This window comes from Lepidothrix coronata, unplaced genomic scaffold (assembly GCF_001604755.1).
Source record: "Lepidothrix coronata isolate B3197 unplaced genomic scaffold, Lepidothrix_coronata-1.0 Scaffold71, whole genome shotgun sequence".
Lineage (NCBI taxonomy): Eukaryota > Metazoa > Chordata > Aves > Passeriformes > Pipridae > Lepidothrix > Lepidothrix coronata.
The window spans coordinates 417,003-443,695 of NW_016690251.1; the positions used below are offsets into that span (position 1 = coordinate 417,003).

General features: G+C 40.9%; 1 protein-coding gene across 3 annotated transcripts in view; it reads right to left on the bottom strand.

Annotated features, from left to right (window-relative positions):
- The window catches only part of TTBK1 (tau tubulin kinase 1), a 108,861-nt gene that overhangs the window by 62,780 nt on the left and 19,388 nt on the right, over positions 1-26,693 (bottom strand). For 2 of the 3 annotated variants that reach the window (XM_017818916.1, XM_017818917.1), the window contains exons 3-6: positions 23,461-23,608; positions 10,789-10,862; positions 7,669-7,809; positions 6,306-6,410 (exon numbers count right to left, since the gene is read on the bottom strand). In XM_017818916.1, coding sequence (XP_017674405.1) covers positions 6,306-6,410; positions 7,669-7,809; positions 10,789-10,862; positions 23,461-23,608 — 468 coding nt within the window. Of the gene's footprint in view, positions 1-3,012; positions 3,153-6,305; positions 6,411-7,668; positions 7,810-10,788; positions 10,863-23,460; positions 23,609-26,693 lie in introns of those variants that run through there. The other variant, XM_017818918.1, reaches the window with a different exon arrangement.

Below are 26,693 nucleotides of genomic sequence, written 5' to 3' on the forward strand. Positions count from 1 at the left end.
CTACATAATACTACGGATTTACATATATTTCAAGTACAAAGTAAGTATAAAACTACAGGGCTTCTATGTTTGAATTTTTGGGGTATCAGGATGTAGAAGTTACTATCCTTTGTCTTATTTTATAGCTCATTTTCCAGTGGGGGGAAAACTACCTAGTAGAAAAACATACCATAATCTCCTCTTCTAATACCTTGCTCGCTGCAGTGAAGTTTATTTTATACGCTACGCACAGACATTTGGAAAATAAATACCCTTTTTCTCAATTAGCCATCACATTTCTGCAGCCTCCCTCACGCTCTTCTAAACAGGCTATGCGCTGTCCTGCCTACAACATCTTCTCTCTGCCCACTGACTCACAGAGCCGCCCTCGCACATGTACAGTCTCTTCAGCAAGGCACTGAAAACTACTGCAGTGCAGTCTGAGCCACGAGGAGATCGAGATCTAATCAGCTGCAGCTGACTAAGCTAAAATAAAGTGCTTGCTGAGCAGAACATTCCAGTGCCATATCCTGCAATGGGAGAGAGACTTCAAGAAAAAAATAGCCTCTCCTCTATTATCAAATAATTAACACCAAGCTGCTAAAGCCTTGAACATTTTCAATTAATAAGTGTGGAGCCACAGGGAATACATTTCTGAAGGCAGGGTGTCACAGACAGAGGAAAGGTGTAATGCTTTCTGTACTGCATGTCAGTGACAAAACTAGCAGATCCAAGCAAAGACCAGTAATGATCAAGGAATTGTCCAAAACATGACCTACATTAGCACAGAAGACCTTAATGACTCAGAACATCTCCATTATATAAGCATACATTGTTCATCATTTGCATAGCGAGGTTTATGTTTATTTCCCCCTTCAAGTTCAAATATTCTTCTCAGCCTTAGCTCTCCATATCAAAGACATTTGCTAGTCCAGCTCTCTGCTATAAAAATTAATGCAAGATGAAAAATTTAACTTGCGTGCTTTCCATAAAAGCTACTTCTGCAAATTAAAAAAAAAAACCCACAGTTTTTTCAATTCATTCTCCAGTTGCTCTGTTCTGTTGTCCTAAGATGTGCATTGACACTGACTGCTTACACTGCTTTCATGGCAAAGGTGGGTCATACAACCAGGACATCAGAATGATTGCTCATGTCTCTGTCTGAACCATGGAAGAAGGTTGCATCTAGGGGAAATAATAGCTAAATCCCTAGAAAAAGATATCTGCATCCTGTGGTATCAAATTTGTTATGGAAGGTCTTGGGACTCTCCACAAAATGGGACTTTATGGGCAGAAGGGAGTAAGGGAATGGGAAGAAATCAGGAAGAGAAAACTAGACTTGTTACTCAGAAGAGTATCCCCTGCATCCATAAGCTATTAACTAGTATTAATGTATTAATTAGTATTTTACAGACTTTTATAAAATTCCTTTCATTCATCTTCTTGTGCATGTTATGAACACAATCTTTTCAATCCCTCTTCACACGAGTTTGTCATTACTGTCTTCTAAATACTTATTAGATCTGCAATACCTTCTTTGAAACTGGATGGTTGGTATCTTACACATCATCAACTGTTATCTCATCTAGATTTGTATAAAGACACTAAAAAAGGTTGTGTAGTTTTCATCATCCTATTCCATATGGACCATAACAATAGCATCCCTGGCTCTATTCATCTCTAGTAACCTGCCTCCAGTCCTAAAGAAGACAGTTATGGATATCCTACAGGTAGGATACATGTAGTGTTTAACCTGGCATGTGCAATATTAATTTTTAAAAGATATCAGTATCTGAGGGGAGGGTGTCAAGAGGATGGAGCCAGGCTCTTCTCGGTGGTGCCGAGCAAGGACAGGAGGCAAAGGGCAGAAACCGATGCACCTGAAATTCCAGCTGAATATGAGGAAGAGCTTCCTTACTGTGCAGGTGGACCAAGTGCTGGAACAGATTGTCTCGAGAGATTGTGGAGTCTCCCTCACTGGAGATATTCAAGAACCATCTGGATGCAATCCTGTGTAATGTGCTCTAGGATGATCCTGTCTAAAGACATGACCCACTGTGCTCTCTTCCAACTTTACCTGTTCTGTGAATCTGTGTGTGATTCCTCTCTCCAGCATTAGATCACTCACCCAAAGTTTCCAAGTCTAAGGTTCAAAAACTTCCTCTCCTACAGGAGTTCCTGCGTTCTTACTTGACAGCAGAATACCACAAACACCACGTATTTAAGCCACAGGCAGAATGGGACCAGGCATATTGGAATCCCTCTCACTGAAGCTTTACAGCTGTGCACAAAATTAAGACATATTCCCTAGAAAAGGGACGTCAGGAGACTCACAGCCCTGGACATGGCCCTATTTATTGTAACTAAGTAATTTTTCCATTGTCTTTTGTCAGAAAATATACAAGTCTTGAACACTTGAACAAAAGATGTTACTAAGCTTAATGGACCAGGAATACTGTGTGAATTTATCACTGACAAGTGCTCCCTTAAAAAATGAAAAATTTCAGGTCAAACAGACCCTGCTGAATACAGATGACAGATCTTAATCAGAATTTGCCACCTTCTAAACAGGAGAGAATGGGGCTTGGAGGGCAAAGGAGGAGCAGTAAAGAAATTAGCATCTCCTCTAGCAGTTTTGGCAAGCTGCCTGTCTTTTCCTTCATTTATTTGTCCTTGTAAGTGTTTGAAAACAAAACCCAGTGGAAAGATTAGGGGTTTTCTTTTTGCATTAGCAATCTGTCCCATTTTTCACAATAGCCAGAGTCCCCTTTGCTAGCCAGCATGTTGACTCTGATCCAAATGCCAGAAATGCTCATGGTAGCCAAAGTAACAGCCTTCAGCCAGACCCTAAGCAGTTCCCAGCACACAGTGGGCACCAAATGGCTACATGACTGATGCACATCTGCTCTGTGTGTCCAAAGACTGACTTCTACAACCCAAAGCGAAATATGAAATAAGGAAACTGTCAAGAACAGCTGAGCTTCCCTGATTGCTAACAGAGGGAAAAAATGTTGCTGATGCTTCCTTACATACCTTCTGGCCCCAACCATCTTCTGTCTTTATAGAGCAATGTAAGTTTCTACAGACTTATCCAGGAGACTTTGCAACATCTGGCAATGGGCAAGTGGTAGAGGCTGAGACCGTTCCCATGAAAGCAAATCTGTGCGGCAATAGCTTTTCTCCAAGGAGTAGCATTTGTGCTAATATTAGCATCCCACATAAGGTAGATCAGTTTTGTTTTCCTAGAAGCACAGGATAAATTCAGATTCAGAATAAATTTGGATTTAATTTCACCAAGTGGCCCATAACTTCATAAATGCTGAGCAATCAAGTTGAATTGTCAAGTAGCTGTCCTCTCTACAAACATACAAATCAATACCACTGTAGTGCACAGTGATACAATAGTATAACAGCACTTGTCAGAAGCTCAGTAGAATAACAGCTGTCTAGGTAAAAGCTACTGTGATAGCCCTTAAAAGAAGGCCTGGGAAGCCAGAGTGGTAACAGTTGAGGATGGAGAAACTAATGCTCAACGAAGACCATGCAGATAGAAGGCTTTAATCAATCTCTAGAAAATCAGAATGAGACCTTTTTAGGGACAGGCTATGCTATCTGTCTACTAAACAGCTTTTTGCCTTTACATTAAAAAAAGAATGAATGCTGTTTGGCATCAGTTAATTGCACCTAAAATAAATACAGAAAACCAGTGCCAGCACAGATTTCTAGAGGATTTTGCTCCACAGAATCACTATCTTTTCCCATTTTCAAAATAGAAAAGTGACCAAAAATTGTAAGGCAAGTCATAAGTTAAAAAAATCCCCAAACTCAAACAACAAATGCTAAAGGCCTGGCTCATGACCAGAAAGTAATTCAGAGTCTTTCTGAAAAGGTGATAAGTAAGACTCAGGCTATGAATTTCAGAGGATATGAAAACAGCTAATACTTTTTATGGTACTTTTCATAAAGTATGACAATGCTTCTGAAACTGTAAGAAACTGTATAGAACCTACTTGAGCAGAAAACGTCTGTTAATAATTGAATATGACTGAAAGCAAAATTGAGACATGCTTTCAGAAAATAAGAAAGTGAGCCCCTTCCCTTACCTATGTTGTGTATTGTACCTCAGAACCAAATCCCAAAAAAACTAGGCTCTTGTTGCAAACAATCATGTTATAACTCTGGAAATTGTATTCTTCATGGATAAAGGAACAGAAAGAGAATGGAGAAAGAAGAATCTACCTTACTGGATTGAAATAATCTCTTTGGTGAAATAATTTATAAAGTTCTTATTTAAAAAAACCAAACAAACACAAAACCCCCACAAAAAACTTCTCATTTCACTTGCCTTCATACCACCCTTCATCTCCTTCCTAATCCTCAGTGCATTACTTGGGCAGCAATCACAATCTGCTTCTCCAGACAAATGTCTCGGTCTGCAGGCAGCAGGGACACAAAAGGACTGAACAGGCTGGTGACTACTTTATAAAGTTAAATGGCATTGAAGTGAATATTTATGTGGTTTTTATTGTATCATTTCTGTCAAAAAGCCTCACCTCCTGAAGTGTGGCATTGGAGAATAAGTACATCAAATATATGAAACTGTACCCCATAAGATCCTCCTACATCCCAAACAAACTGAGACATTTTACCCCTTTCAGCAGAGCATACCCCCAACACTGTGGGGATTGCATGTATCTTTTTAGGAAAAGATTATATGTCATTCATTCTTCTATGAGATCCATCTGTGTCAAGCAAGCAACAACGACCAAATTGACCAGAATTACAAACAACCTTCTCCAAGTCCTGCATTTTGACGAAGCCCCCCCCTCACTCACACCAACCCAAGCAGGACACAGTTTGCAAGACACTGCTAAAGAATCTTTTGCCCTGGAAAATGCCAAAGCTGGATGTAGAGCTGTTTCCAAAAACAGGGCCTGGGAGGAAAATAAAAGTGAAGTAATTTTAAATTAGAGTGAGAAAGGAAAAAAAATAGAGGATTCAAAAGAAGACACATCTGAAAAAATTAGTTTCTTTAATTGTAAGGAAAGAACAATATTCAAACAATGGACTTGAAATACAGACATAAACCATAGCTGTTTCACTGAAGCAATTAAGACATTTTGCAGAAAACCAAATGCCAGTTTTAATACATAATGGGCTTGAATTCTGACTGCAGAAAAAGGAAAGGAGTAGGGCTACATTTTGTAAAGGGCAATATGGAGAAGGGTTATCCCCAAACTAAACAGCACTGACATGGAAGACCAGTAGTACATAATGTGTGTCTTTTTAAGGATAAGATGCAGGCACAGCCCTTGGAGCTGCTCCCATCTACAGGTAAAAAGCAAACGCTTGCACGGTCCAACTGAAAAGAAAATAAAAGAAAAATCCCCCAGGTATGTTCATCTACTAAGGACACAAAATCTGCTCCTTTGCTTTCTTCCCACTCCCAACCATCCCCTGCACTACAGAGCCTCTGTATTTAGCTTGCACATTGTCAACATTTTCCAGAACAACAATTATCTTGCAGATGGAAAAGGTATGCAGACCAAAAGGTATAAGCCTAGGATAACAAACAGAGATTGTTTGAGCCTCTCTGCTTGCACTGTGTTCTGAAATAAATCTAGGAATTCTCTGACAGATACTTAGACCATCTTGAAGCTTTACATATTTTTATGAGTGACACCAGATGACACAGTGCTGCTAAAAGGACTAATGATAACACCCATGTTACATGGCACAAGTTATGCTCCCTGCCCTTACCTTCACTCCAAGCAGGCACACTGAAATACTCCTGCTAGGAAATCTGGACAGGGGCAATATATACAAAATCAAAACCAGGCAAGGGTGAGAACAGCATACAGGTTGCAATTTACAGTAAGCTCAGCCTCAGAGATCAGGTCAGCCTTTAACTTCTAACACTTTTTTTATAAAAAGTTTTAAGAATACACCAACCTGTTTCCCCAGAAAACAGAGAACTGGACTAGACCAGTCCCCTGGGGCTACATAAGTTACATGGCCAGCATAGGGCTCACTCTCTTTGTCAGTCCATATTTTACTCAGTAAGTATTGCAAGCCTGTGGCAAACCTGATCATCCTAAATGAAATAAAAGAAAAAAAATAAAAGCCATATCCCTCTTAAGACAAAAGCAGGCATCCCTTCTTAGATCATCAACTCAGCTGAAGTCACCTGGTGCTTCTCACCTTGCAGAAAATGCAGTCCAATATAATGACCAAACTTAACAACCACAAAACAAATAGAACCACAAAACCTTTCCATGCCTAATCAGTTGCAGAAATGGAAAAAAAATTCCTTGAAATTTACTTACTGGCCGGACTTCCCCAGTGGTGTTGGTATACTGACGGGCCAGACCAAAGTCTAACATGTAGCACTTTCTGTATGTTGAAGGTAAGCGGCCCATGGCAAAATTTGACTAGACAAAGAAGGAAAGAAAAAAATCAAATTAATACCAGCAACTTCGGTAAGACTGGCCATTTGTTAACAAAACTTTGTCATATAGCTCCACATGCCTCTGATGGAAACAAGTCAAAGAGATTAATTTTAAGATGCACCTTAAAAATCATGATTAGAGAATCATCACCTTGTTAAGAAGTTCACTTTGCAGATAAGAGTCTGTGGAGTCTCAAAATAACTAAAATTCACATTAGCTTTGCTAAATTTCAGCTGCTCTGAGAAAGAGCTACACTTAACACCACTAGCTCTGCAGTGAGAGCTCCATCACTTGCATAACAGTCTGGAGTTACCGTAGACAAATGCTTCTGTTCATGGTTCAGCTTCTAGCATGCATTATTCTGCTTAACTCCCAGAATCATCATCCACAGTATTGCATTGCCTGAATCTATCTGAATATTCAGGCATCTAAAAACCACTGAGTTTGCTTCTTAGTAAATAAACCAATACAAGCATATGAAGCAGCTCCTTTTTTTAACCTCCATCCTTAAATTCTGTCCTTTACCATAATGGATGGCTGCTAAAGGATTTGTGGCCAATCACATCAGTGACTGATTTTCAGCTGAATTTGATCATTTAAAAGCAGCTGATTTTAAAAGGAGCAAATGAATCTGCTGGAAGGAAGGTAGTCGGTATAGTATAGCAACAAGTGTTGAGGTCAAGCAGTGAAGAGCTGTAGGAAAAGGACTGGCTTCTACAGAGAAACTTGGAATTACTGTCCTTCACTTAGGCAGATGACCAACACTGTGAGTGTGTTTCTGACACTAGAAACTGTGCTTTAATTTTTTGGCAATTGCTCAGAAAGGATTAAGAGGATGATTTAGCTACGTCAAATGCACGAAGTAGCATTTATTCAAGTGATGGGTCACGGAGCAAGACTTCCTTTCTGAACTCCTTTAACGGTAATAATTGGTTGGGCTCCAAATGACTATTCAGAACTAGATTGCTTCATCACAGGATATTGAGTGGTACAAGTATGACTGACAGCTGCCAACCCACCATGGAGCAGCCTCTGCCAATACAAGCTAGTTTGCTATGCACTTAAAGGAAGCACAATACTATATTACTATTCTGTATTTATAGAAAATAGGAAATGTGTCAGTGGCAGTGTGCAAGGAGACCTAAATGTATCTGCTGAGATCTGCCCATATTCAGACTGTCTTTATTGACTCAAGCAGAACAGACATACAACCAAAAGGAAAATTTTCAAAACAACATACAGGCTTGATGTCACGATGCAGGAATCCCACAGAGTGAATGGCTTCTATTGATTCTAGAATCTGTTTGCCTAATCGAAGCGTTGTGCTCAGCGTGAAAGTCCCTCGAGGCTGACTCCTTCTGAGATCTGCAAGATTTCGGCCCTGAAACAATCAATAAAACACTTAAACCATCACATGAAAACACAGCATTTCACAGCTTCAAGTGCTAACATGCAACCCCAAAAAAGCAGATATGCTACTCAGTCAGGTGCTCACCTTACATCTGCTTTATTTCTTGTATAAGATCTTCCAGTACTTCATTTTATCTTTTAAGTGATGTATTTGCTGATAAGTAGATACCAGACTGTTTTCTTGGGGAATCAGCTGATATACTATTTGTGAAATAGGCACGGCATGGACAGCAGTGCCTCAGACTGCATGAGGCCAGCATCTCCTTATTGTTAAACTCAGACTATGCAGAAGCTGATTTAAGAACAACCTTTGACTGTTCCCTGAGCCTTTTAAAGATTAAGTACAAATCTGGTAAGCAAGGCATGAAGCCACTATCTATTACAGCTCACAGAAGCAGTTTCATCAGAAACTCCCTAGCACACACTGTCTAGTCCAAGCTCAAGCCAGCATTGTTGTGGCAACATCACAATGGGGAAAGTTGTCTTATGAAGAGAATCATACCCAAAATCAGGAGAGGAGGATTTTTCCAGAGACTTTATACTTATTAGGGGCCTCTAGTGGTCTAGTGGTTAGGGTGCAGGACTCTCACCGCTGCGACCCAGGTTCGATTCCCGGCCCCCCGGGCAGATGGAGCTCGTTAGCCCTGTGAGGCAATCCATCTAAGAGAAGGTCACTCTAAACAAACCTACGTTCTGAGACCCTCACTGCCACTGTCCGAGTTTCACTCGGCCCCGGCAGATGAACCTCAGGATTAAAGGGTGGGCTCAGTTCAGCGCACGCTGTGTCTCACCTAAAAAATCCACTGCGCAGGCTCGAAGGGTCAATGACCTTTCCCAAATCTTCGCTTGCGAAGACTGGCCATTATTATACTTATTAAAAGAAATTGCTAATTTACCTCCACTTAAAGAAATTTCTAGGGAAAACCAAAAAGGCTACCAGCTATGCATGGAAATGAAGACAATTCGGCAAAATAAAAAAAAAAGGAAAAAAGGACGGTGTAAATGCAAGAAAAATCCCAGTGTTCTAGTGATAATAGATGAGTTCAAACAAAATTCCCAACAGAATATATATAAAAGATTCCAAACATCTGATGAGAAAACACAGATTGCTCTTCAAAGCAGTGAAATGCCATCTATTCATCCTTCCATTTCCAGTTCTCAAGTTATTTAGAGACATTAAGATGCCAACTGCAATTGGCTCTTGAAGCTCTAGTCTCTCAAAGTGGTTTGACCCATGTTTCACTTCAGGGCTCTGGACCCTTCAACAACCACACCTGACACAGGTCAGCTAATAAGTACAACCAAGCCACAGCAGCTGGCCCAGGTTTGCTCCTTAACATGAACAAAATAAGACTAAGTCACTTCTCTAGTGCTTAACTTCTTAAATTTCTGTGACAGTTTACTAGAGCCAGCAGAGTTTTGTCATTGCTATCCTGAAACATCCAGGTTATTGAATTGACAGCAGATCTTTCTTTCCACTGTAAATCTCTTCCCTGGACACCAGCTCTCTTAACCAATGGTAACATGGAAAGCAAGGCAGATTTTTTCAGAGCTGCACACTGAAATGTGCCATAAATTTCCCCAGCTGGTTTGCGAGATGGTCTTAGACATCTGCTCTCCAGAAACAACCCAAGGCACGTGAATATTCAATACAACTACCAGGAAAAGACAGAAAATGAGCATTATTTTCCAAATAAACACCATCAGGCTGGCTATGAAACAGAGCAGATGCAGAGAATTGCAAAACTTAGAGTGGAAGCCTCAGTCCCAATGACTGAAAAGAAAGGGAGAACTGTAGTACACAGCAGTCAGAGGGACACACAACAAACCAGGTCTCAACAGGCCTTGAAGCTGAAGAAGAATTTTAGCCTGAAGGGTAAGAGTGCAAAACTAGCTAATGCTTTATGTATCAATGTCTTCATTTGCAAATAATGAAATTATTTTTAGCTCTATCTACTCTACGTGCTCAGTTACATAGCAAAAGAACAGGCTAGAAAGTAAAAGAATCCATGCAGAGAAGTTTTTTGCCAAGGTAAAGTCCCTTTCATTATGCTTATTAAGGACAGGACTGGGGGTTAGAAACCCTGTTCTTCCATGAGCTCCAGATTAGCCCTTTCAAGAATCATATTCGCACTCACACTGCAGCAGCACTAATAGCCAGGATTGTTTAGAGAGCAAAAGGACTTTTTCTATCCATAACTGCAGTTGGGATGCCAATGATGCATAAAAGACAAACCCAAGCACCAGGAATTTAGTGAGTTTATACATTTTATATGCCTTGCAAAGCAGAACTATACTTCAAAAAAACTGGAAGTTTATTTTAAAGAAGTACTGGGGTCTGCTGGTATCTGTTTTACTTCCTCTACTGTCTAGCAGTAGAGTCACCATGTGGTAGCTACCCAAGTATTCACCCATACTGAATATCAGCAGTGTTCAAGCAGGAGTAAACACTTCCACAGCAAAAGCCAAGCTACTGCTGTTCTTGGGAGAGACAGGGGAGACAGAGATCGTGGCCTTTCATAGAGAAACTGTGCTGTTCATGTGACACCACTGGCTCTCACCACACTCCGCGCTCTGATACAAGACAAGTATTTTGAATGCTGCATCACAGTGCTCAGCAGGAAATATTTCAAACAGCTGCCACTGCTGCACAATACTCTGGGTTGCTCCTGTGAGCATTCTGAATGGAGTGCTTTTCCCAGAAAGTTGTCAGAAAGCCATCTCAAATAGAAAAGCAGAGCTATGAAATATTTTAGTACATCTTGTCAACTGGAGCCATTCTGATGGATGTCACAGCAACACCACCCCTTCCCCTTGTCTCCCATTCCACTCTTTTTCTGTGTACAACGAAGTCTTTAGAACGGTGTTTGGTCTTATTCTCTCATTGCAAATCCTTCGCTGTGATGCCATCTCTATGGAACAGAAGAGAGAGGTGAAGAACAGAACTCACCTGAAGCTGCATAACCACATAATTGAATTTTTCGTTTCTTCCACAGCCAATAAATCTGCAAACATGATCCTTCCCTGAAAAGAAACAGAAACATACAGAATGGAACTAAGACAACAACCCTGTGATCATGATTTTTAGAAAAATGGTTTCTGACCCAGGTCTGGTAAACATAAAGTGGTATCACATAAGGAGTTTTGCAGAACAGACTGATTATGTTTCTCCTTCCCAGTCTCGTAGCTCAGTAGAATACTGACATTTAACAAGAAAGCTGCCTGTGACATGGCCGTGAGTGGAAATCAGTGTCAGGGTTCCTCAAATCCTGACACAGGCCACAAGTGAGAGTGTGACAAACTGCAGTTTATACCACCACGCGCACGTAACAACACCACAGCTACCACCATCCCTGAACTAAAGTGTGGGTAACACACATGACCACATGGTTTCACAAGTTCACTGGTAGCACAGCTCAGCTTTACTCAGTAAATGCTGACTTGTACACACCACCACTACACCTGCCTATTAGCACTGCTTACCCTGAAACAGCTAATCTAATGTTACTTCAACGTGGACAAACCCTGATTTTAATAGTCAGAGACATCTGGAAAAGAAAGATGCCCATGGAAAAAATCCATTGAAACATTCGAGCAATTCCATAACAACAGAAGGAAATAATATAAGTAATTCTGTGTCAAGTTCTGGCATGGTGTTAGAAGTACATACTACACCTATTTAGGCAAAATAAAACGAAATCAGCCACCTCACAATACGCAGCTAGTCCTCAGGGAGGGAGCAGAGGCTGTGGTTTCAGACCCTGACATGTAATGGATTTGCGATGGTTTGCTCTCTGGATTATCAGAAGGGGAAGTATGAGGCATGTGTTCCCCTAAAAGCAGACTACTGATAACAGAGCAAAAGTTGATGCACACCACAATGGTGAACACTTGGTTCCTGGTGAGGTTTCCAAGCAGGGAAGGGGGTGAGAATCACTGCATAGCTTTGCCCTATATGCCTCTGTAGCACTTGAGCAATGGTGATTTTTAAACCAAAGCTTATTGTTTGATACTTCCCAATTTTAAATAAAAAAAGGAAAAACATGAACACATACAGTAATCAGTAACTGCATTGCCCTCAGGGCCCTGCTATTGCTGTCATTGCACCATAGGTCTGGGGCATCAGAAACTGCTGGGGACAGCAAGATATGACAGAATAGGGATGTGGAGGGCAGCAGGAGACAAAGAAGCAGCTTTCTCACTAGAGAACCAGAGCTTTGACCAGAGCAATAGATACAGCTGTGGAATATGGAGCTTCATCCCAGGACTCCTGGTAAGAGCATCAAGATTCCGCCCTCCAGGGCCCACCAGTATCCCACAACAGAACACCCACACTCTCTCTGCTACCACAGGGAGATAACAGAGCTGCTGGCAACCAAAACTGGAGGGACAGAGACTCTGGCTACTCCTTAATCCCTTCAGAAGAACAGGCTTCAAACAAACAAACCAACCAATCCTAATATCCACCAACATCTGGTTAGATGAGCAGTGTTTGCAGAGCCTTCATGTCTCTGGCATGGACATTATCCAGTTTCAGGGCTGAATGCGCAAGACCATGCTGAAACCATCAAGGAACGTCACAAACCACCATATTTCAGGAAAAAGATATTGAGAGATTAGGAGAGTACCCCCTTCAGTATGTGTCAGGGCAGCCTGCACGCTCTTCCCTGATCCTTGTTTCTCACATAACAAGCCCATGGCCTGTGTGTGCCCATGGGTACTGGGTGCCACTGGTTTCCTACTATTGGCAACTTCATTGTGAATTCAGTGTTGATTTTGACATACAGGTTTCTGGTTTTCTGAGGGAAGTCCTTGAGATACTGCGTGGAAATACCAGAATTCCTGCCCTGGGCATTACCAAGACTCAACTATCCCACATATCTTCCTGCCATGGGTCCCAATATGCTGCTTGCCGACGTGACCCTCAAAGCCAGATTTGTGGCTACAAAGTAAACATATCTGAATAACCTCAGAAAGAATGAATTATATTTCTTTAGGAGTTCATGCTACTTCTGTGCTTCAGCAAACTGGCCATCTACACAGGTTTCAGACAGGATGGGCAGGTCAGTGCAAGCCCACACTCAACCCAGACATGATTCTCAGATTTGCACAGACCAGCCTGGCTTACTTACAGACACTGAGTTTCACTCGGCTTTGTTTGCCTTTCAGAGCACCAGGAGATGGACGTTGAGGCAACAGCCAAAATGATAACTGTTTCTAGTTACAGTCCAAGCTATTGTGTGGTAAAAAAGGGTAAAATAGTAATTTTTTACACCCTTTTATTGTTTTAGATGATTGCAAAGCACGGATAGGCAGGACACCATGTGCTTTTTATTGCTGTAAAACTAGACAACAACACCTCTGACAGGTAGAACCTGGCCATCTAAATCACTAATTTCAGCAGAACAGGAATGATAGTGTCCAATTATATGACTCAATACACATCCTTGCTAATTTGATACTTCCTCTTGTGATTTCAAGTGTATTTCTGAGACCTTTTGGGTTTGGTTTTTTGTGGGTTTGTTCTGTGTTTTTTTAATCAGTTTCCTCCATAGTACTATTGTTTTCTGGATCACACAATTTTACCAAAAGAAAAAGCATTTAAGTTTTTAGTTCATTATCTTTGAGAATTGTTTGCATGTTTAGGATGGCAACATGTTTCCACTTTCTATAATTTTTGAAAATGATTAATTGACTGACAGTTCTGGATGACCTGCATCCCAAACCGACTTGATTTTATACTGAATCCTCCTTTCCAGCCTAAAATGGGCTTGGATCTGACCTGTTGGTCTTGGGAATTTAGGCGCTCTCTGGAACAGCTCTCCCATGCACTACTCTGCAACACAAGCAACACCAGGAAAATAAGAAGAAAGGAGGTGAGGGAAAACTGTGCCAATTTCTGCATGAAATAAAAAGAATATAACAAAGTGTAGAGAAAGCAGGCCATATTTAGAAGTAGTGCATATACAGGCAGCTGGTCATATGGATGGGATAAATGCTTGCAGCATCAAACCCTTTGGATTCTGGAAGCTTTTACCCATCTTTCATCTAAAGGAGGCAGCAGATTACAACTGTTTGCTCTCTTGGAACAGTTCATGCCATGCTGAAGTAGCAGATGGAGGCTGACAGTCAGGTGTGACTTAGGGATTCCTGCAGATCAGTCCTGAGGCTGATCAGAACACTGAAGCGCACAAGAACAATCGTGTTAATAACCTCCTGTGCAGCCAGGATGATGGAACTGTCATATTTCCCTTTAAGGCAGCAGGAAATAGCCCCCTCTTCTCATACATGCCCTCCTCAAGCATGGAGATCATAGCACAGAGAGCATCAAAGCATATTTTAACCCAGAAAAGAAAGAAAAGGGTGAAAAAAAAGTTTTTTCAAGGTATGTCTAGTATGGGAAGCCTCATAACTATTTTACTGCACTAACTGCTAGATGACACTTGCTCCTTTGCTAGACTATTATGCTCAACAGCCACCCTGATATTACAGAGGATCAGAAGTTATACCATAGAAAATATGCTCTATATCTGTATTTGTTAATTTCTTAAACCATACAAATATCTTCCAACAAAGTAAAGAACAGAGCAACAGATTATAAAGAGTTTTGTCCTGTTAACTAACACTGGAGGAATAAGTCAGCCTGATGCTGACTTGAGAAAAGTTTCAGGGTGTTTTGTTTCACAAGCATTTAGTTAAGGCAAAATTTTAATGTTCAGCCATAGGAAAATATTCTTTCTACAGCTGTCTTTTAACTACAATGAACATAATAATCTCCCACATAATATTGGGTAAAAATTACAAATATTTCAGTCACCAAAATGGTCTTCACCATCCTTGTTCTGAAGAAACTTAAAAATTACAGTCTATAATTATGTTCTCGTGTATAAAAATAACTTCAAGTATTTGGAAAACCCTTCCACCCTATGATAGATACTCATCACCTTGTAGAGATATGATTAAAAGCCCCATTTTAATACTTTAAAACTTTCATTACATGAAAAACTTTCATTACACAGAACTTAAGAAAACTAAATTATGATCCTTTTTTGAGTCTATTTTTTCACATGGATGAATTTCAAACTGCTGGACACCAATATTCATTCCAATCTTCTACTCCTTTAAGTTCTTAAATATTCTTCATGTATTTTCAATATAGCAATGAAACTAATAAAATAAATACTAGGAAAGAAATATGTGACATTATCATCGCAATTTGAAGTTGATTTTTTTTTTTTTACAGACTCCATATTTCCTGTGTTTTCACCTGCAGACAAGCAGTAACCACTCTTCTCCACAAAGGAGTTAAAAATTTTAATCTTTTTATTTTATGCTAAAATTTTGTGATTCATCTCCATTGATTAGCTGTCTCATTCCTAACAGTCCACCCAAAACACTACAGTAACTTCTACTGCACAGATTATCATAAATCTCAGTGCAATTGTTACTCTTATTACTGTTACCTTACCACTTCCTGCATTTTTCTCCTGCACAAGACCAACACCGACATAACAGCAGGAATTCAGCAGTGCCCACCAGGATGGTGGCAGGGAAAGGAGAATGTAACATTAACAAAAAGTATCAGAGCATTGGGTTTGTTCAGCCTTTAGGAAGGCAATAGAAGGGAAACCATCTGCTGGTTGGAGCCACCAAATAGAAGAGCGCTGATAAGATGGAGTTTGACTTTTTCTCAGAGGCTGTCCTGGTTTCAGCTGGGATAGAGTTCATTTCATTCCTAGTAGCTGGTGCAGTGCTTTTGTATTTAGGATGAGAATAATGTTGATAACACAGGGATGTTTTGGCCATTGCTCAGTAGTGCCTACCCTAAGTCCAGAACTTTTCAGTGTCCCTGCTCTGATGCACAACAAGACAGGAGGGAGCACAGATGGGACAGCTGACCCAGACAGGCCAAAGGTATGTTCCATACCACAGAATGTCATGTCCAGTATATAAACTGGAGGGAGTTGGCCAGGAGCCACATATTGCTGCTTGGGAATGGGCTGGGCATTGGTCAGAAGGTGGTGCACCACTTGTTTTCTTGGGTTTTATTCCTCTTTTTATTTTGTTATCTCTCTTTCCACTACTACTATTATTGCTATTATTTCAATTAGTAAACTGCTCCCATGTCACCCCACAGGTTTTACATTTTTCCACTTCTCCTCCCCATCTCAGGGAGTGGTGAGCAAGCACCTCTGAGGTACTTAGTTGCCAGGTGAATTTAACCCAGAACAGAGGCACACAGAGTGGCACTGGACATGAGCTGCAACATGGGAAGTTCCCACTAGGTGTGATTTCTTTTTCCCCCATGAGGATGGTCAAACCCTGCAACAGGGACCCAGAGGATCTCCAACTTTGGAGATTATCCAAAACTTCACCAGAAAAAGTCCAGAGCAACCAGATCTATTTCTTTTCTGCTTGGAGCAGGAGGTTGTACTAAAGACCAAAGACCCCCCCTGCCAGCCAAAATTTTCCTCTGGATCTATTTGTGTCGCATTCACTTTTTCTTTAAGGCTTGCCTCTCACATTAGCAGCAACCTCTGACCTCTCTAATCATAAATGCAGCTGAATTCCAGAATCATCAGTCGAGTTTTGTTTTATTCAGGTAATACATGAAGTATCAAAATCAGGGGAATACTGTTGGCCAAAAATAACCACCATGGCACAGCGATCCAGAAGCTCAACCCCACAGATAACTGCCTAGAAAAAGCCCAAGTGCTTAGTGACATAACTTGGTACTGCTGGGGTCACTATTATACAGCTGTGGACATGTAGCTATACAATTGCTCTCACTGGCATTTGGAAAGCTGCAGTTGTTTCTCAATTCCCTACATTATAATATACATTTTACAGTATTCTCTTCTTTATTTGCCTGTCAATGTCAGTGTCAGCTTATCACAAATTTTGTATTGTGGGCATATTGAATCCACTTCTGCACAAATACTGTAAAGAAAAAGATCCAGCAGGACTAGAAAGTGAAATGTGAGTTATTTTCATCATCTTCTAACTTTACTTGGAAATGGTGTCTGTAGCTTGGCAAAGCTGACTCGTATACAGTTCTTTTCCTTTGGAGTTAGCAAGTTTCATCTCTGGCCAAACAAACAAGCTGACTTCAGGGACTTGTCAATTCAGCTGGACAAAGGAGTTTTTAACATGAAAGAAAATAAATTCTATGCTGGAAGTGAGGCTTAAATAACTACTTTATTCAATAGTAATCAGCTAGAATTTAATCAATTGGGTTAACCTTGCTAGTGCTTCTGTAATAAATGAATGAACTAATGGATGCAAAACCTAAAAGGCTGGTCATCATCTTCCAATCAAACGGTAAAAGGTAAAACTGCCTGACCTTGCATGGCATAATTTCCTCCAGTTGTTTCCCAAGACCACTAACAACTTTAAGATGAGTAACTGATAATAGATCCCACACAGGTAAAGGGACAACAGTGCAGGAGCAAGAATTCAACATAGCCCCCAAAAAAGTGTGTTTTAAATCCTTTTTCATCCATCCCATGACCTTCCCCCATCCCATACTACCATGGTTGACACAGAAAACATGTGGCCCAAATGCCACATATTATTCAAACACTCTTCCACATGGAAAAATGCAGTGCTGGGTAAAGAGGATCAAGCTACATCTTGAATCTGCCATCCTGTGATAGCCTAAAAGCCTGCTAAGGTAATTTACTCTGCTTTGTAGTCTTTACAGATATCTTGGTTACATCAATCTAGCAAAATACTGTAGAAACATATAAACCGTGTCTGTAAAAGTAATAGAAACTGAATTACAGAGGGTTAAAGGCACCACTTTAACACAAAACTCTCACATATGCAAAAAGAAAGGAAAAAATCTAGGACTGGCAAATAAGAAAAAACAAGCAAGATCCTTTTTCTTCCATTATTTTGCTAGGAAACTCCTACCTGTCCAACCCCTGGCAATAAAGAGGGAACAAGCAACACAGACTTGTTTCAGTATCTGCTGTAATAAAATCAGGTACTCAAAAGCTACAATGCCTGTGACCAGGCTGCATCTTGCACAGCTACTCAATATGCAGAAGATCTCTGCACTGCAGGATAAAAATAATCAGAGCCCTACGCAATGAGATTGGTTATACTGAAAAGAAGGCATTTGGAAAGAAAACAACACACTGAAGAGAGCTCAGCAATATCTGGCTGCTGAGCGAGGTCAAAAGCAAGTATATGGGGCCTTGTAGCCTCACACCAGGGCAACACTGCCACTGCAGATGAACTGAAAACAGTGCACAGCACCAGAATAATTGGGCCATTTTAAATTACAATCTGCCAGGCTTCTCCGAAGAGAATCCTAGCATAGGAAACCAAATGCTGTGGCTACATCCGTATTTTGGAGAGCCTGTGGACCAGAAGGCATAGAACGTGCGGCACTGTCCTGGTATTACAAGCCCCCAGAGAGCTCCCAGAAGTGCTATCAAGAAGTAGGTAAGGACAGGGAAAATATTTTTGAATTCAAAGCATCTGCTTCTGAGCCTCACACAGCCTGAGCTGAGCATCTAGAGAGGACACAATACCTGGTTTGGCATGTAAGATAGCTTCCTCATACCCTTCTCTGCAGCAGCCCACTGGATTTAATCAGGGATACTGGTTTACAATTTCTGCAGTTAAGGCTGCTGTTAGAAAAGAAGACTGAGACAGCCCAAGCCAAGCACCGCAAAACTATGCCAGTGCTGTTCTAACAGAGATGTGACATTTTGATTAACCTCAAAGATGTCATAGATGGGAAACTGAGTCCAGATAGTACTCCACAGATGCCCCTTGGCTAGCTGAATGTTGCTCCACAGCAAACCCAGGGTGAGGAAAAAAGTCACAGAGAGAGCAGGCAGGTTTCTGTCCATTTCTATTTCAAAGGAAACAGAATAAATCAGTATTTCAAAGGGTTAGCAAAGCATTGAAGGGATGGAAAAACATCTGCTCATCTAGAAGTGACAGTACTCTTCCTTGCATATGTTCAATCATAGGAAATCATCCCATTTTTTCTCCTCATGATTCCAAAGAACAGGATCTCAGATTCCTAGTTTATAAGAGCAATGAGGTTTTACAGCAAGTCCCCATACTGCCTTCAATCATCACAACTACCGTGTGTCAGTGTTCAAAGAGTGGCTTTGGGTCATGTAAGGTTTTCTGACCAAATGGACCCAGAAGTTCCATTTCAAGTGTACACCAAATAGTTTCCAAATCCTAAAGCAAACCAACAAATGGTGCCTCAGACAGGGGGGCAGATTAACCCAAAGCAAAATTTCCCAAATACATGAAGTTTATAGTGTAAAATCCCCAATATATCTTATCTTTTTTCCTGTTTTTACTTTATTATCCCTACACTTACCAACTACAGGCACACATTTCTTAGTGCTTTCCACCATTAATTTTTCCTATCATTTCCGTACTTGCATGTATATAAGAACCTATGACTGCAAAAGTCTATTCTCTAATGTGGTTCCTTGGACTCTTCACAACACCTGGTAGCTGGGAACTGCAGAGCAGCCTTCTTCAAGGAAGGAATATTTTCTGATCCTCCATGTAAACTTATCCCTGCATATTCCATCCACAGAAGGGACAGATAGGCCAAAGATAGTCATGTCTGACAGCAGTGACAAGCAACTCCTGTAGTCAGGCCAAAAGGGTTGCTCAGGCTGCTGTTGATAAACGGCAGAGGACTTCACCTACAGCAGACAGTGGGTAAACACATAGTATGATCTCAAGTAAAAGAGAGATCCAAGTTCATAAGCTGTAGTTGCCTTAATGCCACCACGTGGTGAAGATTTGGAAAGAAAGACTTGTTTTCATGGAAGGGGTCTGGCATCATGGGTGATCCCATTTGCTTCTGTTGCAATGAGGATATCAGCAAAATCAGGTGCTGGGGAGGGTGCAGGCCTCCTTCAGCAGCAAGGACAGTAGTACACATTGTGATACTGAGGTCAACATTCCTAATGGTACCAAAAAGAATGCAACTTCCCTGTTCCCCCAAGCAAGTTTTCTCAACACAGAGAAAACAGCTTTGGTTCAACAGTGCCAAGCCCCTGTCAGAAGACAAATGTAAGCCAAACAGTGCTTGACAAGGATGAAAATAAAAATGCCATCTCGTGGTGCTCTGATAGAATTGACCAGATAGAGAGGCACCAGAGAGAATGTCCTGAGCCCTGCAAGTCCAGCCTGAACAAGGAAATATTCTACAGCAACTGTGTGGGACCAAAAGGTTTTGATTTTGACTAACACAGTCCATGGAATGCATGAAAAAGACAAAAACTTCTTGGGTAAAGGCACAACAGGACAACCGAGAGCTTCAGCTCATCAGCTGCTTGAGCAAGAAACTTTCTAAGCTGACTTCTCAATTGTGTTTTACCCAAAGCATAAAAGGGCACCGTTGCTGATGTTTCCCACACTCAAGACAGTAAACAGATTTGGAATTTTAGCCAGAAGATGATCTGTGATCCTTGCAATTAACAGTGCAAGTCAGAAAGAATTTTGCCTTTGGGAAACATAATAATATCTAAACACTGAAAGAAAAAGCAACATACAGCTAGAAAAATCAAATCGAGTATGAGCAGAACAGAATGACACTACAGAGCAGTTAAGAGATACTGACATGCCCACACGTGATCTCAGATGGCCAAGCACAAGTATCTCAGAATCATTTGTTTTGGAAGGGACCTCTTGAGATCATCTAGCCCACCCCCTTGTCCAAGCAGAGACAGCTAGAGCATCTTGTCCAGGGCCACATGCAGGTGAGTTTTCAATATCTCCAGGGACAGAGATACAACCATCCCTCTAGGTAACCTGTGCCAGCATTTGACCACCCTCAGAGCAGAAAACTACACACAGTGTTTATTAGAAGGAACACAGATTCTCTTGAGGAGTCATTATCTGCTTAGTTCCCCAGTTGTTCTGTGTGGACTGCTAGTGCAAACAGGACACTGTGAGGGGCCTACCTGCAGCTGTGTTCCTTACGTTCCTTACGTGGCTATTCCACAAAGTGTCCCAGAAAGCCTAACTGTTGGCAACAGCCTGCACTCCACACTGATCAGGAGCTACCGCACTGACAAGTCAGGCTGTACCCAAACCAGGTTCTGAGGTAGGTCTGCAGTATGGGCTAATGGCCAATCTTCTCTATCCCAAACTCTGCCAAGCTCTAGCAACTTGCTAGACTCTGATTACAAGCTCTGAAAAGAGCAGCAGCTCATTAGTCCTTTAAGGTTGCTGTGACATCTAAATAGAAAACAAAAAAGGTTACTATTTAAGGGGGACTGCAATGTTCAGTTCTACTAGAAAAATACAGAGGAATTTTAGACAACACTGTTCCCTTGCTTTTCATCTAGAAACCCATGAAATGACTATATCACCTGTGGTAATACCACCAACTTCCTCCATCCACCAACTGTTGGATAAAGGCAGCATCTCCCTTTCTGAAATGTTTCTCACCTCTTTGCAACACTCTCAGTGAAAACATACACAATACACGATTCCCAATGCTCTCAACCCAATTTCTTATTTTAACTTTATCATTTATTTCTGTAAAGCATTTGGGGATTAACCTTGAACCCAAAAAAGCTAGATTCTTCACAGAACAGCTTGATTTGTAAAAATATGGTTTAAGTAATGTGTCATTCTTAAATGCAGGATAGCTGATGTGTAGCCAAATCTGCTTCTTTGGTCTTTTCTGTCCCTTAATATTTACTAACTGCTTTGCCAGGGGACTTGTCCTAATTCCACACTCCACCACTCCCTCTTCCCAATTACAGCATCATGCTGTGTACAAATGTGGGTGTTTTTTCAAGCATTTGGTATTCTCAACTATTTTCCAGAAATAAACACTGGCAGTACACATGTATTAGTCAATGCCTTGCACATTTTCTGATGCTAGTCCTCACTTGGTGATTTCAGGTCACACTTTTCAAGCATTCTCTGCCCTGTATATAATACATATTGACACTAACTAGCATGATAGCATTTTCTCTTGGCACTATAATATCTATCATTCTGCACAGTCATACCTTCAACTCAATTCAGAGCATTCCAAGTGTACAACCAAATTAAAAAATCTCAATCACTGCCTTGGCTTGCCCTCACTCCACTGTTTTCAGACCTCAAACACCTGCTTTGCTGTTCTTTGGGAGCTTGTGTATCCAAGCCTTTCACATATCAACAGCAAGATTCCTCTAACAATCTGGGTTGATTTCTCCTTTACACAGATCAGCTGCATCTATTACAACACAGTGTATTAAAAAGAGGCCTATCAGTCCTCCTCTTAGATGATCTGAAACGTGGAAAACAATTTGACCTTCAAAAATAATTCAATGACTTTTACCCAGAGGCAATCTGTCACAAATATTAAGTAACCCGTCTCACAAGACCGGCAACAGTCTCACCCTCTAATTCAATCATATCTCTGGAGATTTTGTACAAGAGAAGAGGTATAGACACAAACATAAGGCCACAACACTATCTCTGAAGCATGAGCCCTAGTGATAGGGCTCCTACTCCCTGCTTCAACAGAAGGGGATTCCTCTGACCAAGTGGGAATCCTGCAAAAAGTCCCTTCAGAATCCCTTCAGAAGCATATTATACTAGAACATAGAAACTGTTCCTGTCAATAGTTGGCCTTGCCTTAACAAGGAAATTACGCAAAATGCACTTCAGCAAACAGCAGTTCTCAGTCCCTCAAAGGCAGATTGGGAAATTCCTTGTTTACATCCTCCCATAGCAATCAGTTTTTAGTAGAAGACCCCTTTACTGTTCCTTCAGCCAGGAACAACTCCAGCAAGACAGCTCCCTTGCACCCTTTGGTGTTAAAATGCATCTCATCACAATTGCAAGAGCCTTTGGGATACTGGCTGGTTTCTTTCACCCTAGACTTTAAAGATCAGTAAATGAAGTTTTAACTTTTAGCCCTATTTATTATAGTTTCATCTCATCAAACAGAAAACACCACCCTGATATAAAGCAAGTCCCTCTTCAGTGTAGTATCTTCGATGGCAGCAGGGCTGGATATGAGCCAAGGAAGGCTCCCATTTTGCTGCTTCCCAGTCAGTTTGAAATCTGCTTATAAGCTTTGCCAGGTTCAGCTATAGAAACTGATGGCCCCAAGGCTGACTTCCACATCCAAACCAATATAAAGCTGTGTTAGGAAAAATTAAGAATAGACACATCACTTTACACTTTGCCCTCAGAACAGTGAGGTAATGAAAAATTAGCTAATTGTCAGTTTCCCTATACTTTGTCTTATCCACTTTTTGCACTCATCTACTAGTCAACCATTTTCCTTGGAGACTCCATCACGCTTAGAGTACTCCTGGTCCTCTGTGAGGCAATCAGCTAACCTCATTTCCTAGTTAGATGCTGCTTCCTCTATTTCTTATTTTCTAATCAGTATCACTAGATTGCAGAGACCAGTGTACAATCTACTCATTGTTCTTATAGCCTGGCAGACAAAAGTAGTCCCTGTTGTTGGAACTCACTGGAGTGAGCTGAATGACTTAACATAACATTACATATAGATGAAAGCTGAAGAGAAAATTATAAAAACCATTTGCAACTTCAGATTCTAGTTGTTAACATGCACAGTAACTTAGCGCTTCCAAAGGCCTTTCTGCCTTACCTTGCAGCTTTTTCAGGACAGCCACTTCCATCTTGAGAACTTGCTTGGGCTGCTGGGCTGATTCTACCTTCAAGGCCACGTTCTCACGGGTCAGCAAATCCATCGCCTCATAGATCTCCCCAAAGCCACCACCACCAATCTTCTTCAACTAGAAAAGTACGAAGAGATTTGGTACAATGTACATGACAGAGAACATCAAACTGGCTCCCATAAAGCCAGGCACTAGCTTCTTAACTGTGTAGAGAGAACCAGCTCAGTTCCCAATCTGTGCTGTGGCTGAATCCCTTCACTGCACAGCTAGGCAAAAGTCCAGCTACCCACTTGACTGTGCTATGTATAAATTCTTTGCTGTAACAACAAAGAACAAGCCTAGCAACTAATGACATGTGATACATTTAAAAGCAAAGGATAATGCCTATTATCTCTGTAATGTTCCTGCCAAAATTCAAGGAAAGACACTTCAAGGATGTAGCAGAACCACTATTCAGACCATGTTAGGTAAAAACCGTCATTCCCTCTCAACAAATACATTTCTGCAGTAAAACATAACCATGGTAGTTGGAACTAAGAAATAAGTTAAATGAAGTTTACATGTCATTCAAAGGATTTTAAACACAGAACAAAACATCCACAGGAATATTTTACAAGATACTTGACCTTCTCCGCTAGTGAAGTTGCTTCATTGTCACATTTCAGTGAACTGTCAACTGCATTACCTCAAAACAGTTGCATACAAGCCACCCGTAGAGCTTCACTGTTTCTCATTCTCTTGCTCTATTTATTTAATTTTTAGTTTGAAGCCCAACAAAATTATGCTCTTTGTATCTCTGAGCAAAATTAAAGACTGTTTCTCAATAGGATTTCACTATTTCAGCTGACATAAACTCAAAGCTAAAGAAGTCTAAGTTCCAGCATATTTGATATGTACCTACTAGAGATAGATCATCTGCCTGTTCTAGAGTAGCCTCCCACTCAAGAGAGCAAATCGGGATCCTCTGCCTTTCCTGGAAGGTGATTCCTTGATCCTCCTTCTGCTGAGACTTGACAGCATATGTGCATATATTTATATATGAGCATGTATAAGACAGACTTCTAATGTGTTGCAAGTGTCAATGTGCAAGTGCCAGGAAAATTATTTTATATTTGTTTCTCTTGGATACATTTAAAGCATACTGTGCTGTCCAGGAAGAAATTGAAGTTTACAGCAAAGATAGATCAGGGTTCCCTTGATCTGCTTAGCACTTGTTCACTGAACCTAGCTGCAGCCCTTCCTTTCAGCATTTTGTGTTCCCTCTGTGTTAGCAACTGCTCTGGAAGCCCTGAACGCTGCTTCTTTCCAACAGCAGCAATAACACTTCAAGAGAAAAAGACGTTTCAGTCACACAAACATGGATCTTACATAATGTTTAATGAGGTTTAGATGATATATTAGTGTCTTCTGCACCACAGAAGACCTGTCCAGTTTGCTGAACAAAGGGCCCTGCCTACCCAGGGCAGGGTTTTTTCTTCCTAAGGTGACCCAAAAATCATTTGCTTTACTGACTTGCAGGTCAAGAAAAACAGTTCCACATGAAGAAGGAAATATTTTCCATATTAAGGGCCTGGCTATTGTCCCTGAAGCTATTTCTTGATAACCCTACGAAAGCTGCTATCCAGAGCCATTCTTCTTTTTGACATTTTTCCTCACAACCTTCCACTGGGCTAAACAGGCATATGCATACAGCCCAATAACTAGGTCACCACATATTATTCATAATTACAGTGCAGTCCTATTTCTACTTGGAAATTCACACTAAGTTAGCTGGCTATTAAAAATCTTTCTATCGAAACAATACTACATTTGGCACAGCAACAATATGCCAGCTAATACCTCAGGATTCAGTACACAAGATCTTCTGTTGCCTGATGTATTAATGGCACAAGAGAAAGGGAAAGGAACAGTGAAAAGCTACAGAAGGCAAAAAGTTTAGTTGGGATCTGGAAGGACTTTGAGAAAGACTGAAAAACTCTCAGTTGGAACATAGGTAACATAACAAGCAAAAGTCAACAGTAATAAATACAGCACAGCATAGCTGGGATGGAGAAGAAATACAGGCTACCCAAACATCTCAGTGGGTACATAATTCAAGAAATGGATCTGGGGAGAAAAATTGCTGAGCCAGCACAGGCACACATAATGATCTTTTTCCATTCATTGGCCCTAAAAGGGACAGCTCTGATGTCCAACACAGTTGTCAAAATGCAAAAGTACTACAATACAAATGGAACAACACAGTAATATGATTAGGATAGTGGCACTATCAGGATCTGTAGGAAGGTCTAGTCACATACAATGAAAATATTGAACACCTTGCTGCTAGAGGCTCTCACTGAGTTAGAAGTCATTCATTTCAGGAGTAAAAGAATGATCAGGAGCCTGGAAAAACTAAGGACAGACTAGGACTACTACCTCAGGAAAAGCAAAAGAATGTGTGCATCAGAGAAGCAGGTTCAGGAAGAAAAGTACAATATTGAGACTGCACACCTGGGAAAACAGCCAATTCAGAAGAAATGTAAAAGTCTATAGAGAAACAAATGTGAGATGACACGAGATCAAGATCGGAGCTTCTGCTGAATCAGCAAACTGATTTTATACACACATTCCAGCCAATGGAATGCTGTCAAAGCTGCCTTTGCTTCCTCATATCCTTTCTTACCCTCTCATGGAAATTAGTCTCAGGCATACTTTTCCCAGCACATCAGATGGTTCTATTCAACATTACCAGCACTGCCATCCTCCTTGATTTTTCAGCAATATCCAGAGGCCACCAGCAGCCATTTCCTTTTCTTTGTTGCAAAGGAAGTTGTTGCAACTCAAGGTCTTGGCTGAGGTCAGGGGCTTATGACACAAGCATTTCCTCATTGCTTGGGTATTCTGTGGGAGATCACTAAGGTGAACACAGCACAGGCTTCTGCTGGACACAGAGAAGAGATGGGCATATACCACTCAAAAAACCCAAAACCAATAATGATACCACAAACACAAAGTCAAAAAAGAGAATGAAACATCTAACTAGAATGACCTAAGTTGCAATCACGAGTCATCAGCCTATGCTAAGCCTCACTGCCCCAGGAATATTCTGTTCTCATCGTTTCCTACCTTCCACCAGCCCATTTACTGTTAAGACTGGGATACAGGCTGACAAAACCAGCAGGACTCATTCTACCTAAATGCACAAGCCCCTGTGCATGAG